At 42.9% G+C, this 13965-nt stretch overlaps 1 protein-coding gene across 1 annotated transcript in view; it reads left to right on the forward strand.

Moving 5' to 3' along the window:
• Positions 1–242: 242 nt before the first annotated feature.
• The window catches only part of klf13 (Kruppel like factor 13), a 41606-nt gene continuing 27883 nt past the window's right edge, over positions 243–13965 (forward strand). The window contains exon 1 of the mRNA XM_088340197.1: positions 243–999. Within this exon, the coding sequence (XP_088196323.1) occupies positions 555–999 (445 nt within the window). The 5' untranslated portion in view covers positions 243–554. The remainder of the gene's footprint in view (positions 1000–13965) is intronic.

The raw sequence follows: 13965 nt of genomic DNA on the forward strand, positions 1-13965 counted from the left end.
TGCACAAACGAGCTCTGACAGCCCCGAAGTAAATCGAGTTGGAGACCCCTGCTTTACTCGGGTGCAACCTGTAGTGAGGCCTTTTCGAAAATGTGCCTTTCGGAGTTGTTTCGGGGCCACGTTGCGCCCAATGAGAGAATTGCGCGGTGACGCTGCAGCAGCGCGCTGCCGGTGCAGGACACGCCCCCAGCATGGAAACAAGCTGCAGGGACAAGCGCTCAAACCAGACACTCTCACTACGCTGGAGAGCGTCTCAAGCCAACATGAGACCACTCCAAGCGTGCAACTTTAAAGAGTTACCCCGCTGAACAAAGACTTTTTTTTCTCCAGCTCCTTCACTCGTGTGTACTTTCAATCGTCACGCAAGGATGTTATCACTGACGAGACCGGGGAAACCGGGTATGAAGAGCGTCAAGTCTCTCTGATGAGAACCGCCTCCTTCTATCCGCCACACAAAGGGAAACCACGGAACAAGTTCTTTTCACGCGCCCCACGCCATCGCTTGCTCTATTTTGGATGTCATAGTGGTGGGGGCGCGTCCTTTGAAATACACCATGGATCACTTCGCGGCGGAGTGCCTCGTCTCCATGTCCAGCCGCGCGGTCGTGCACGGCAGCAACCGGGAGATGAAGCCGGAGAACCCGTCACCTTCCCCCATGAGGACACTCGAGGACACCAAAGAACCTGCAGTGAAGGACAACTCCTCCTTGTACGTGGTGGCTAGGATCCTGGCGGATTTTAACCAGCAGACCCCCGACGGTGGCGGGGGCGCACTGGGCGAGCCGGAGAAGATGAACCAGGCCGGGCTGACGGGGGATGCGAATTGTGCCACGCCTACCATCACCGCCTCGGATCCGTCTCTCAAACAAAGGGGCAAAAGATCCAGAGGTCAACACGAGCCCGAGTCGCCCCAGAAAAAGCACAGATGCCATTATTCGGGGTGCGAAAAAGTTTATGGCAAATCCTCGCACCTCAAGGCACACTTACGGACGCACACAGGTCAGTTGCGCATGTGTTCTTTATGCTTTGTGTCTTAAACAGATTGCATGAATTGGAACCGGGCCTGGGTACGTGTTTCCCCTCGCTTTCATTGTTCCCCTCAACTTGGGTGAACTTTTCTTTTTGGTTCGCGCGGAGGGTGGGAGCCGAAAATAGTGCCACTCCCACTCGCGGCTCTCCTCCACTCGCAGCCCTCCCCTCCCCTCCCCTCTTTGAGCTGCAGCGCGAATGCACACACAATGCCCTTGTTTTCGTCTTTTTGCATCTTTTTTCCAACACAAATCCACTTTAATTTCAATTGCAATCCAAAGAGAATGATGAAAGTTCAGTGAGGCTTGCGGATCCCGAAAGAGCTTCTTCATGTTTGCATTCCTGTGGAGAAGCCACGCAGTTTCGTCCCCAGGGCAATCACCACCCTTAACAAGCGCACAAAACCGTGAAAATACATATCCTGCGACTTATTTGGAAATTGTTGTTGCTGTACTTTTCACTGCACTATTGTTATGATGCATTATTCTTTCATTGCAGTTATCATAACTTAGGTCTGTGTCTAAGTCTATCCTGTAATTATTGTTTGCCAATTTATTCTGACAGTCTTTTATCTTTTTTTTCTTGTTAACCAAACACCATGTCTAGTCTTGTGACATGTAATGTTTTACCTCATTGAAATCAATGACAATAGAGACAATTCCATTATTTTCTAAGTTGGGGCAGTCAAGGAGGTAGATGCGAGTCAAATCGGGGGGGGGGGGGGGGGGGGGGTTGATAAGAGCTGCGTCTGCCCAAAGCCCTTTGTTGTGATGTGCCACACCCCCGCTAGACAGGCTGCCAGCTGATCTGGCCAGCAACAGACTCAACTAACAGAGCCCAGACTATACCGAGGCGCCTCGCCTCCCCTCTCTGCAGCTTCCTCAGTCTTTTCCTTTCCTGCACGCTTACACACTATACACACCCCTCTGCAGCATATATAACATTCGTGCACTTAGCAATCGCCGCTCGGGTCTCACAAAGGTGATTGTGTATAAAAGGAAGGTCCGGAATCGATCATAGCCTAAGATGAAAGGGGCTCCTGGACCCCGCCTTGCTTTGTGATCAGATTATGCGCCTACCCATTGTTGACAAGCGCATGAATGGCATAATGGGGGAATCACTTAAGCTCATGTACGCTGACATGACCATAGGCATTGACAACGTAATGACCCAGTTATTCCCTATAGGAATCAAAAGTCTTGTCATGTTTGGCCCGTGGCAGCAGGTTGACAGATAACGACTTCAAGCTTTGTAATGCCACTCCCGGATGAAGTTTGCTGTCCAAGCAAATTACTCTCTGTGTATTTCAAATGGAAACCTTGCTTTTAAAATGCCGCCAGTATTGTGACATTAAAACATAATGCCATGGATAAACATCCTTGAAGGCAGTGGAAATTTGAACACAAACAGCAAAGCAACACGGATGTACCAACAATAAGTCAAAAGTATTTTTAAACTTGAGGTTTAAGTCAAGTAATGTTTATTTGTATAGCTCTTACTCACAAGGAGTCTCACAGGGCTGCACAGACCACATTTTATTGCAAACTACAGACTATTATGACACCATCCCCTGATCTAAATCCTGCATGAGGGCAAGGAAAAACTCAAAAACCTCAACATGAGGAAAATGAAGAAACCTTGAGAAAGGACCACACATGTAGTAACCCCCGTTCCAGGATGACCATTATGTTGCAATAACAAATACACAGATATTGTCAACACGAAATATAGGTCATTCATAAGCCATAGAATATAAGTGTGTTTTAAGCCTAAATATAAACAGTTCCACTGAGGTTGTACATGTCACAGACCAGGAACGGAGACGGGACCCAATTGCGTTCGTTTTACTCAGTTTTTATTAAGAAGGAGACCAGGACTTTCATTCAAGATCAGATGATTGTCGGTCATGGGTAGGAGAAAGCAGGAACGCAGAAGTGGCAGCGGCAGTCGCAGTCGAGCGAAGGTGGTCGTTGATAGCGAGAAAATAGGTCGATGGCCGGGACGGAGGAGCAAAAACATAAACAAGTCCAGAAAAGAGGTTTGCAACTGGTATCAGACAGAAAACAGGGCAGGATAGAGTCGGAGAGTCACAAAAGCTTGCCTAGCTGGGAGCAAAGGTCCGCAGACGATCTGACGAGTTCTTTCAGGAAGACGTGAGTTTAAAAAGAGTTCAAAAGCCAAATGAACGGGCACAGGTGATTCACATCGGTGATCATGACAAACTACTGTATCCATTTTATTTACTTCCAACCACACAAAAGAAGCATATTGAAAAATACCCACACGATACAATTCTTATGTATGTATGATTTAAATGTAATACATGATGTAATAATTCCTACCCTTTCTTAACTTGGTAGATAAAAGGTAATCTAAGAAAATCGTTTCATTTATTGAATAAGATGGTTAAAATAATCAACTTTAAAAGGTGTTTAACCCATTAACTTGAATGAACACAGTTAGATATAGTAACGACATTGATCGTTGTTTTTATTGTAAAATAATGTATCTTTTAGACCGATTCCAATCAACAAATATAGAGCTGATTTATTTTGACATAGGAATGTAAAAAACAATTTTTTCGGACCAATGATATAGTCATAGTCATAGTCACATTTATTTGTATAGCCCTTAATCACAAGATGTCTCAAAGGACTGCACAGGTTACAACGACAATCCCCTGATCTTAAACCAACATGCAGAGAAGGAAAAACTCAAAACCTCAGCACGAGGAAAATGATAAACCTTAAGAAGGGGCCTCACAAGTGGGAATCACCCTTCCAGGATTACCAGGGTGCAATGGATTTAAGCATCGGGTAACAGTACACAAAAAATAGTAAACATCAGTCAAAGAAAAAATAGGTAATATATTGAAATTTGTCCAGAAAGTGAATGACAGTAGCGACGCCTCAAGCCTGTAAAATAGTCCAAGAAGTCTATAACATATAAGTGAAGTACTTAACATTTCGGTAGTCAGAGTCTAAGCATCAATACTACTTTTAAAACACACATTTTTCAAAATTTCAAGAATGATCTACATGTCTTGAGTATACCGTCGCAGATTTCCCTGAAATTTTCTATACTTAATGGTCATTTTTGATTAATCTAAATCAGGGGTCTCCATATAGTGCCTGTGGGAACCAGGGTGCCCTCTAAGGAAAAAACCTCCCCAGCGCTCGGTCATTGTGATTTATTGGTAAAATTCTGTTTTTTAGTCAAGTCATGCTTATTTGTATAGCCTTTTATCACAAGGAGTCTCAAAGGGCTGCACACACCACAGACTATTGCAAACTACAGACTATTGATACACCATCCCCTGATCTAAAACCTACATGAGGGCAAGGAAACAATCAAAACACCTCAGCATGAAATTGACTGAGTCTATTGAACACTGCTTGCAATGATTAACCTGGTAATAACATATTAACAATGTAGTAATAACATGATAGATTGTCATTTTAGAAATGCTTATAAAAATGGGTGCCCTTTGCGCTAATTATAAACAAAAAATAGCTCTCTAAAAATGTGAGAGATCCTTGATCTAAATTTTATTTACCGATCTTAAAGTGGCTGAAAATCAGTCGGTGCCTGAAGTACTAATACTCTGAAATAGGGCCCCATGTCTCCTCTCATGCAGAAAATTGTTTGATGACGGGACGCCCCCCTCAACATGAATACTGCATCGCCTACTATGACTCTAAAACTGGAATTTTCTTAGCATTTTTGTGCCTAATGTCAAAGCATGTTACTGTTAGGGCTCAATGATAAATCTCTTCAACTCATTCCCTCTGCCGGCTTGTTCCCTAAAGCAAACCTTTGTGTTTGGACACCCTCCCGTAAGTTGCGATGGGCGCGTGTCCCGTAATCTGCCAGAATAACCAAGCTCCCCGCTCATTCCATTGGAGGGGCACAAAATGTGGGTCATCTGAGTTCAGCAGAGCTGCCTCAGCCAACCTTGCGGTGCTTTTTCACACAGCCAGACTCAGGCTGTGCTTCCCTCCAGACCCGACGAGTCGAGCAAGGAGAGCGCTGATCGGCGAGTGGAGTCGGTTCCAGCCTGTAATTGCAGAGTGGGGTGGGCGGGAGACACTTTTATAACCTCCCAACAAAGAGAGCCAAGTACCAGACGTTCCTACTTGTGTAAATGCCGTCATTGCGGTCTTTATTTATGCGAGTTGGCAGTTGAAGAGGAGCCCCAACCAGATCGACACTTTGACTGGCGCTCGGCAACTATCATTACTCTTTCAAAAGGAACCAAGTAGTTTAAGTAGTAGAAATTTTGTTCTATTTTTGTTAGACACTTAAACGATACTCCTTACTGCTGTTGATAAGTTTAGCAGATGACACAAAAGTACTTAGGTAAAAGACAAAAAGAACATGTTCCACTCAGGTGGATCGTAGAATATAAAAGAAAGAACGTGCACCACTTGAAAAAAAATCTAAGAAAAAAAGTGCATTATAGTGGTTTTGCATGGGCTAATTTTAGATTGTATAATGCATTTAAAGTGCAAAATCATGCGATTCAATCAAGTCTCATATCTTATATAGCCCTTAATCACAAAGAGTCTCAAAGGGCTGCACAGGCCACCTGTCAAGACCTGAACAGAAACAGGACCCACTTGCGTGACGTTTATCACAAGTTTTATTGAAAGCGAGAGGAAGGGCTGCGCCCACCATTTGGTGTTCGCTGGGCGCTGGAAGCAAGTCGCTCTTGTACTCGGATTGTGATCCAAATGCGGAAGTGGATCTTCGGTAGCGAGCGATGGCGGTGTCAGGGGCGGAAAACTGGTCGGTAGCCGGGACTGGGAGAGCAAGGCATGGTAGGGGGGCGGAAACGAGTTGAAAGCCGGGACGGGAGAGCAGTCATGGTCGGGATCAAAACAGGTCGTAGCGGGAGACAAAAAGGAGCAAAAAACGGGACAGGCGTGAGTCAGGGTAAAAAAAAGGCTTGCCTAGTATACACGGAGATTCGCAGACGGACTGACAACAGGGGATTGACAGGACTGAGTTTAATTAGTGACACGGAGCCAATCAGAACCTGCGGCGAGTGGCGCCATATGAGCGGGCACAGCTGAGTCACATCAGCAATCATAACACCACCGTTACAACATCCCCTGATCTGAAACCTACACGAGGGCAAGGGAAAACTCAAAACTTTTAGGATAAGGAAAATTACAAAACCTTGAGAATGGGTGTTGCAAGGGCGTCAATGGACAATACACAGTCAACATTAGTATTTTTTATGAAATAGATGGGTGGATATAAACAAAACTTTTCCATTTTAATGTCATTGAAATATTTTCAATATTTTAGGTCAAAGAAGTGTATATCATGTCGGGTGTTGATGCATGAATAGTATTATTTTTCCAATTGATATTGTTTTTATTATTGTGGCTTGTTTCTGAAGTATACGAGTAGATATAAACACATTTTTTCCCTTTAATGCAATTCAAGTATTTTTCATCAAAGTACAGATTATTTAAGTCAAAAAATATATATCATGTGTGTTGATAAATACATATGACAATTTATCTACTGTTTAGAAATTAGGTTGTTCTTAGGTCTTACTACAATCGTGTGGAATTGTATTGTTTTTAAAACTATGCATATAATCTGCGGAAAAGCCATCTGGTTTTGCAGTATCTCGTCCTGATCTGTCCCTCTGTTATGCACGGGGAGAAAAAATATTTAATTACAGGCAATTTTCTTTAAAGATGAGGGTTGTGTACTCAAATCTGCAAGTAATTACTTCAATGCAGAAAAAAGTATATTTCCAGGGACCATATCAGCAGTTATTACAACCATGATTTTTTATAAGATCAAAGTAAATAATCAAACCTGTAGTTGGCCCATTTTTAGTGCTATTTAAAACTATTTTTCACATCGTGTTTTTCCTACATAGTACTCACTTGCCCTGCCTATGGTGTTCATGAAAGCAGTGTTCTTCAACAGCAAATATATGAGATATGAATTTTATTCCAAAATACAGCTAATTAAACAAACATCATCAACGGGAAATACAGTAATTAAAAGAATGTCCTGTTTACAGCGTCCTGTTCCAAAATCTTGACTGATGCAGCAGGTTCTAGATGATTGTGTACATCAGGTCCAAGTGCCGGTACGATAGCTCAAAATTAATGCATCGTACAACAACACCTTCTCCTTCAGGGACAATAAGACAAGAGTATGATGTCAAAATCGTTTATAAGCGATTGAATATAAGTGTGTTTTGAGCCTAAATTCCAAACCTTCCACTGAGGTTGCAAATCAAATCTAGGAGAACAGAGCTTTCAACAGCACTGGGGACTGAATGGGGGAACACTCTCGAATATGTGGATTTCTTCTTAGCTCTTTGGATCACTAGTAGACTAGCGTTTTCCGAACGAACGCTCCGAGAAAAAAACATGGGGAGGGAATAATAACGATATGAAGAGGCAAGTCCATGCAAAACCTTGTATAATACCTAGAACCTTAACCTCACATCTTAAACTGACTTGGAGGCAGTACAGGTCAGCTAAAGTCGGGGTAATAAGATACAACTTTCTTGTCCTAGTTTAAAGCTTTGCTGCAGCATTTTGCCTTTACTACTAAAGGGAATATTATTACTTAAGGTTATTTTTTTTAAGAAGGTAAAAATGTTCTATTTTTCTACATTCAACAGCTCAATCCTTTCATTTGACAATTTTGAGAAGTGATTCTCAAGTCAGACCAGTTGAGGAACACTGAATTAATGAATCCGTCATTGTGCTTTTTTTAATTAACCCCAACGCTGTGTTTATGAATGCACAAAAATCATCTTTAATCAAGTATCCAAGCACCCATAGCTTGAAGGCAGCAAATGTTGGTTTGTGGGCGTAGGGGTGGGGGGTGACCAAGGTTACCAGACAGTATTGGTCTGATCTACCAGTGTTTCAGGCGGGGCTCCTGTGTAACACATCCTGTAGTGAACAAAGCAGACATGAAAGGTAATCTGGGGTTTATGTTCGTTTTGTGAGACAATCACTCCTGTAAATGTTATGATCTTGCCGCTTCTTCACTTCTAACCATTCCTAATAATGAAGACTGTGATCCCGTGGGCTTGTTGCGGTTGTTGACTACACGGTGTAACGGCGTGCTTTCCTCCTCACTGTGTTCTTCTTATGTCACGCAGTTTGCTATTTTCCAAAGAAGACGCGAACACTGACAAGCTCATTACAAGTCATGTCTTCATAAAACAACAGCCTGCCCCACCCACCCCCCACTGCTAAGTGTCCTCACTAAAGGCCATCTTGGCGGTATATTGGACCTCTTCAAAACGGTTTTGCAGTACCCAGGAGGGGGCAGGGTCAATAATTCTTAAAGACAAAGCACCTAATGGCATATTTTACAGCTGGGTTGAGGTTTTGTCTGGAACTCTTTTGTGGTCTGCTGGTGGTACCTCTGATACAGTGAGTGGCTTGTGTAGCTGTTTTAACTGTCCTTTATTCACGCATACCCGCTCTATTTCTGTAGACGTGTGAAGCTACGATTAGTGTCGGGCATTTTTCTAATTATCGCAAATTTCCACACTGGGAAAAAAAGGGGAACAGAAAGAGATCATATGTACCGCACCTCTTCCAGCGGTTATTATTTGGCTTGAGCGGCGACAAAAAGTGCACAGTATTCTGAAGTGGTGGGGATGAGATAGCAGGGGTGGAGATGGGGGTTTTCCCACACTTTCCTGAGTCTGGGTCCCGTCTTAAGAGAAAATATTAGACAGGCACAAGAGGTCAGTGTGTCTAGCTACCTTATTGCGGGATTTCCACCACCCGCTCCGAGCTGAACGATATTTTGGCCTGAAATTGTTGGGAGAAACTCAGCACTTTCCTGTTTCCTGCAAACACGAGAATGTAACAAAATCTGCCCCCTGCAATGGACCTATAGTGAGCCGAGGGAAAAACACCCGAGTTATTCATCTAAGGTCACATTCTAACCTACATCTCCTTAAAATATCCCATTGTCGTTGTGTCCTTTGCTTGGACCCAGACAAATATACTAACAATGAGTGAATGACTTCTAGACTGCACAATGACCCCATGATTAGCAAGCATGTGGTGGTTGAATTTAAGCCAAAATTCCACAAAGTAGAAATTTGTACTAAAACAGCAAAAATCCCTGTATTTCCAGCATGGTGTTTCTGGGCTAAGTGTTAACGAGGCACACAAATGATCGACGGAGTACAGGCCAAATGCTATTAATAGAAGAAAAAAAGGGTTGCAAAGTCAAGTCAAGTCATGTTTATTTGTGACGCCCTTACTCACAAGGAGTCTCAAATGGCTGCCCAGACCACAGATTATTGCAAAATACAGACTGTTAGTACAACATCTTCGGATCTAAAACCTACATGAGGGCAAGGAAAAACTCAAAAACCTCAACGTGCGAAACAAAATAGGTAACAAGAGAAAAAGTGAGAGAGGGCGAAAGAGAGAGAAACAAAGAAATCCCAAGAGACATAGAAAGAGAACGAAAGGAAGGAAAAGAGAAGGAGAGAAATAGAGAAGGGGGAAGAGAGAACACGAAAGCAAAAGAGAGAGACAGAGAGAGAGAGAAAGAGAGAGAAAAGGAAAAAAGGAAGAGAGAGCAAAATGAGGTGAAAAGACACACACAGAGAGAAAGGGACAAAGAGGAACAAAGAAAGAGAAAAAGAGAGACAGAGAGTGAAAGAGAGAGACAGAAAGTGAGAAAAAAAAGGGAGGAAGAGAGAGAGTGAGAGAGAGAGTGAGAAAAAAGGGAGGAAGAGAGTGAGAGAGATAGAGAAGGAGAAAGAAATACAAGTACAGCGTTTGTGAGAGCCACCTGGCTTTGGCAACATCAAGTGGATATATTTCAACCTGCAGCTTGTTTTTCTCTTGCGCTTCCCTCAGCGTTGCGCCTATTTAACACCCCTGCTTTAGTTCTTTTAGAAAGAATCAGGACCTGCAGGGAACCTGGGAGATAAAAGAAACAACTGTTGTCCTGATGTGGATACCGATGTCACTTGAAATTCTCATGTGCGGCTAAAAAGTTAGCTGAATGGCTGGGTAAGAAATTTCGAGTTTTTGCTAAGAGCAGTAAGGGTTTACAAAAAGTTTTGTGGATGTGTGTACATATGTTTAGCTCCACATTGGCCATATATTTGTGACCAACTCGGCCAAGAGGATGCCAATTTTGAGTTAAAACAATTTGTGTTATTGACCAAAATGGGGATGGATGTAAAAAAATGTTAATTTTAAGAAATAAAATGCAGCTTTCCGAGGTTTGTTTTATTGTTTTATGATTCGGACAGTTTCATAGTTGTCTTTGACTGTTTGTTTGTTATTTCACTATGCACTTTTGTGATTAAATACAATTCTGTTTTGAGTACTGTGAATTTTCCCTGCGTTCGGGTCTATCAAAAAAAATAACATAACCACCCGACCATGAAAGGACCCAGTGAGAAGGGCAATGGCTGCGAGGAGAGTCTCAGGCCGCTTTGGATCCTTGTCCTGGCTGTGGGGAGAGTTCCTGGTCGCTTCGGTTCCCTGCTCCGGCAAGGACCTTTATTCCTCCGGTTACTGCAGCCACTGTAATTTTAGTTTATTTTTCTTTTAGACCGTCTGGTTTTTGGCCCTTGATGAGGAGTATATGTTAGGGTTTGGTGCGCCTCTGTTTACCAAAGGTGCCTAATTAATTTGTAATTGGAACAAGAGTGTCCAATTAGCCTCACCTTTCATAAGGACATTTTGGGTCAGCAGTGTCGGGTGATTTTCGATGAACGCACGAAGCAGGACACTCACAGCACAAAAAAATATTCTATTAAATCACAAAAATGTTAATTACAATAACAAACGAACTGTAAAAAAACGCCAATAAAACTAACCTCAAAAAGCAAGATGAACTGGAAAATGTGATGATGAAAAACGAAGGTGGATATGAAAATCGCAAAATGTCCTTATTAAGGGTGTGTGTAGATCGGACAAACCCGTCTCAATTACAAACTAAATAGGCACTCTCTGGTGGACGGAGGCACGCAAGACCCTAACAGTTATAACTTTTAAAATGGACGCAACCAAAGAAGGGTGGATTTTGCTTCTTAAGTTATTGAAGAAACATAATATTAACCAAAATGTTGTTGAAAATAGTGGGGCGCATATGACGTATTCCACTTATCTGTCCATTTCCTGCGCCGCTAATCCTCACTAGAGTTGCGGGGCTGCTGGAGCTCATCCCAACTAACTTTGGGCAGTGGGCAGGGGACACCCTGAACTGGTTGCCACCAAGTCACAGGGCACAGAGAGACAGACAACTCACTCATTTACATCTAGGGACAATTTGGACTGGCCATTCAGCCTGACACGCATGTATTTGGAATGTGGGAGGAAACTGGAGCACCCGGAGGAAACACGCAGGCACAGGGAGAGCATGCAAACGCCGCATGGGTAGGCTGAAGTAGCTGGAATTGAACCCTGGACCTTCGCACTAACCACCGAGCTGCCATATGACATATAATTTCGGTTGACTCCTACTTGCATTAATCGTGACCTGCCAATCATGTTTTTTTATGAGCGCTAATTAAGATTTTTTATTTACATTGCAGCAAGTTGTTTATCCTCTTTAACTATATAACGGTTCCTCCCAAGTTGACTTGTTTTTACCAATACATAAAGCCCCGTTGTAACGACCATTTTAAATATACTAAATGTAATGTTTGTCTGTGCAGCTGGCCGTTATGTGTTCAGTGGAAACAAGGTATAAGTTAATCACTTGATCCCAGGGATGTAAATAACACCAAAGTGGAAGCCTCTTCTAATCATGTGGTGCTGAATTACTGCACCATAAAGGACACACAAGGACTGTGCCACATGTGACATTCATATTCCAATCGGATCCAGCATGCACACTGGATATTTCCTGGCTACTGTTGGAGCATAAACCCGATTTAAATGTGATTAAGCAGCCAAGCACGCAAGATGGCCACTCCTAACACAGAAAGGCCCCTGTCATTCACTTCCACGGACATGCTGCTTTCAATTGCCCACAGGCTCGTGTATTCTTTAGGTACTGTAGCACTGGATTATTTCTATAAAAGACACTCTGTTCTTCCCACCCGGCCGCCCCTCCCTTTGGGCTGCAAAGGAAAATAGGTGCTGTTGCGTGTTGTGGCGGTATGACTTTCTAGGCGGTGTTCATTACCAGTGGCAGGAAGAAAGGGATTCTGACCTGTGGAACACTGACCACTGTTCAAAAAACAACCACACCACTCTTTGCACGTGACCAACCGACAGCTCTATTGCAAAAGGCGTTGAGCCTAGTGCGGCAAGGTGGGGGTGGGGTGAACTCTGGTATACATTCACTGTCAATGCCCTCCATTGATGTAGGTCATTTACTGTATTCCGCTGCATCTGCGGCTAATCTGATTACAGTTTGAAGGGATGAGATCTATAGGGCAGAGGGCACCCCTCTTACTCAAACAGGGGATCCCATCTGCGACGTTTGGGGTATGACTTGATTCAAGCTGAAGGTAAAGGCTGTAGAGCTACAAGAAGTATTGAGACTCCTACATTGCTGCATGTACTCGGGATGGTATGTGAAGGGTGTTCCCTTGTTGTTGTGGCTAACAATTTGTCTAGGAGAGTGGCCTTCTGCACAAGGTGAGGACACTTCAATGGACGTGTCAATGAAGGACATATATCAAACTAGGTAAAAGAAGGGCAGAAGCCAAGTCGTCATTGTCCAGACGTGCCTGACTTTTTTTAACCGCATCATCCAAAACATTTGAGTTTTATTAACACAAATATTTTAGGAAACTTATTGTCTGCAATTTGATAAAGTCATCTTCTTAATATTCGATCAGGTGCAATATGAGTGAAGTTTGTGGTAAGATCTTCGGCCCAGGCCAGGACATGGCCCTAATTTCAGGCCGGTTTGGGCATAAAATGTCAAGGATAATGTCGGGCTGGGCCAGGCTTCTCTCTCGCAATTTTTCTTAATGGATCTGCCGACACCCCAAAACTTTCTCACTTTGGTTTGGTCTTTACGTGGCTTAAGTTTTGTGTGACAAATATAGTGTAGATTTGTAAAGGCTATAGAAAATGGATGGAAGGGTGGATGTTTGGTTTGTCTGAAGTGACCATGGTCATTGGTAGGCCAACAATACTAGCAGTGGGAAGATTTTTTTTTTTCGCCCAAAGAGATACATAAATATTGCTTCAAAACTGTTGATGGGAAAGTATTAGTGGCGGTCAAGGAAGTGTGTTGAGGTAATACCTAACAATTTAGGAATACATGCAATAGTGCGAGCACGTGTTATATTTATATTTAGATGTGACAAATGTTTTCATTTTAGACCCAGGGTCAGCAACAAGTGACTTGGGACGGCAATGCTCCCTAGTGGCTCTTAGTGCTTTTACAAAAATGTTTGATTATGGTTTCTGTAATAGGACTCACATGACACAAACATTATTTTTTAATGAATATAAATATGTACAGAACATATACATTATATGTTGGTCTTCTAATAAGACTCATATAAAGCTCCAAACACATGTTTTTTTGAGGGGCCAATATGGCTCTTTGAACATTTTGGGTTTTAGACATTAAAGTTGCCCTTTATAATTTGAGTTTGAGGCTCCAAAATACCATTCCCCTGTTATAAACAACTCTAAATTGAGTTGGGCAAACTTTTTTTCCCTTGAATACAATCGGGCAGTAGGTAAACATTATCTCTGTCTGTATCTCGCCTTATCAAGCAGAACTGAGGCCTCTCAGGGCTTCAGCTCTGCTGTTGTTCTTCTGGTGGGCTACTCCTTGGTTGCAAGTCCCATGTGAGACATGATCAGCAAAAGGATCCGGATTTTTCCTGCGGGCCCGCCATTTACGGGTAATGAGGCATCCCTGTCTGCACCTGCCACTGTGGACGCACCATAAACAAATAATAACGGCTCTGACTGTTAGCATGTC

This window comes from Urocampus carinirostris, chromosome 7 (assembly GCF_059441175.1).
Source record: "Urocampus carinirostris isolate Australia breed hairy pipefish chromosome 7, RoL_Ucar_1.0, whole genome shotgun sequence".
In the NCBI taxonomy this organism is placed as follows: domain Eukaryota; kingdom Metazoa; phylum Chordata; class Actinopteri; order Syngnathiformes; family Syngnathidae; genus Urocampus; species Urocampus carinirostris.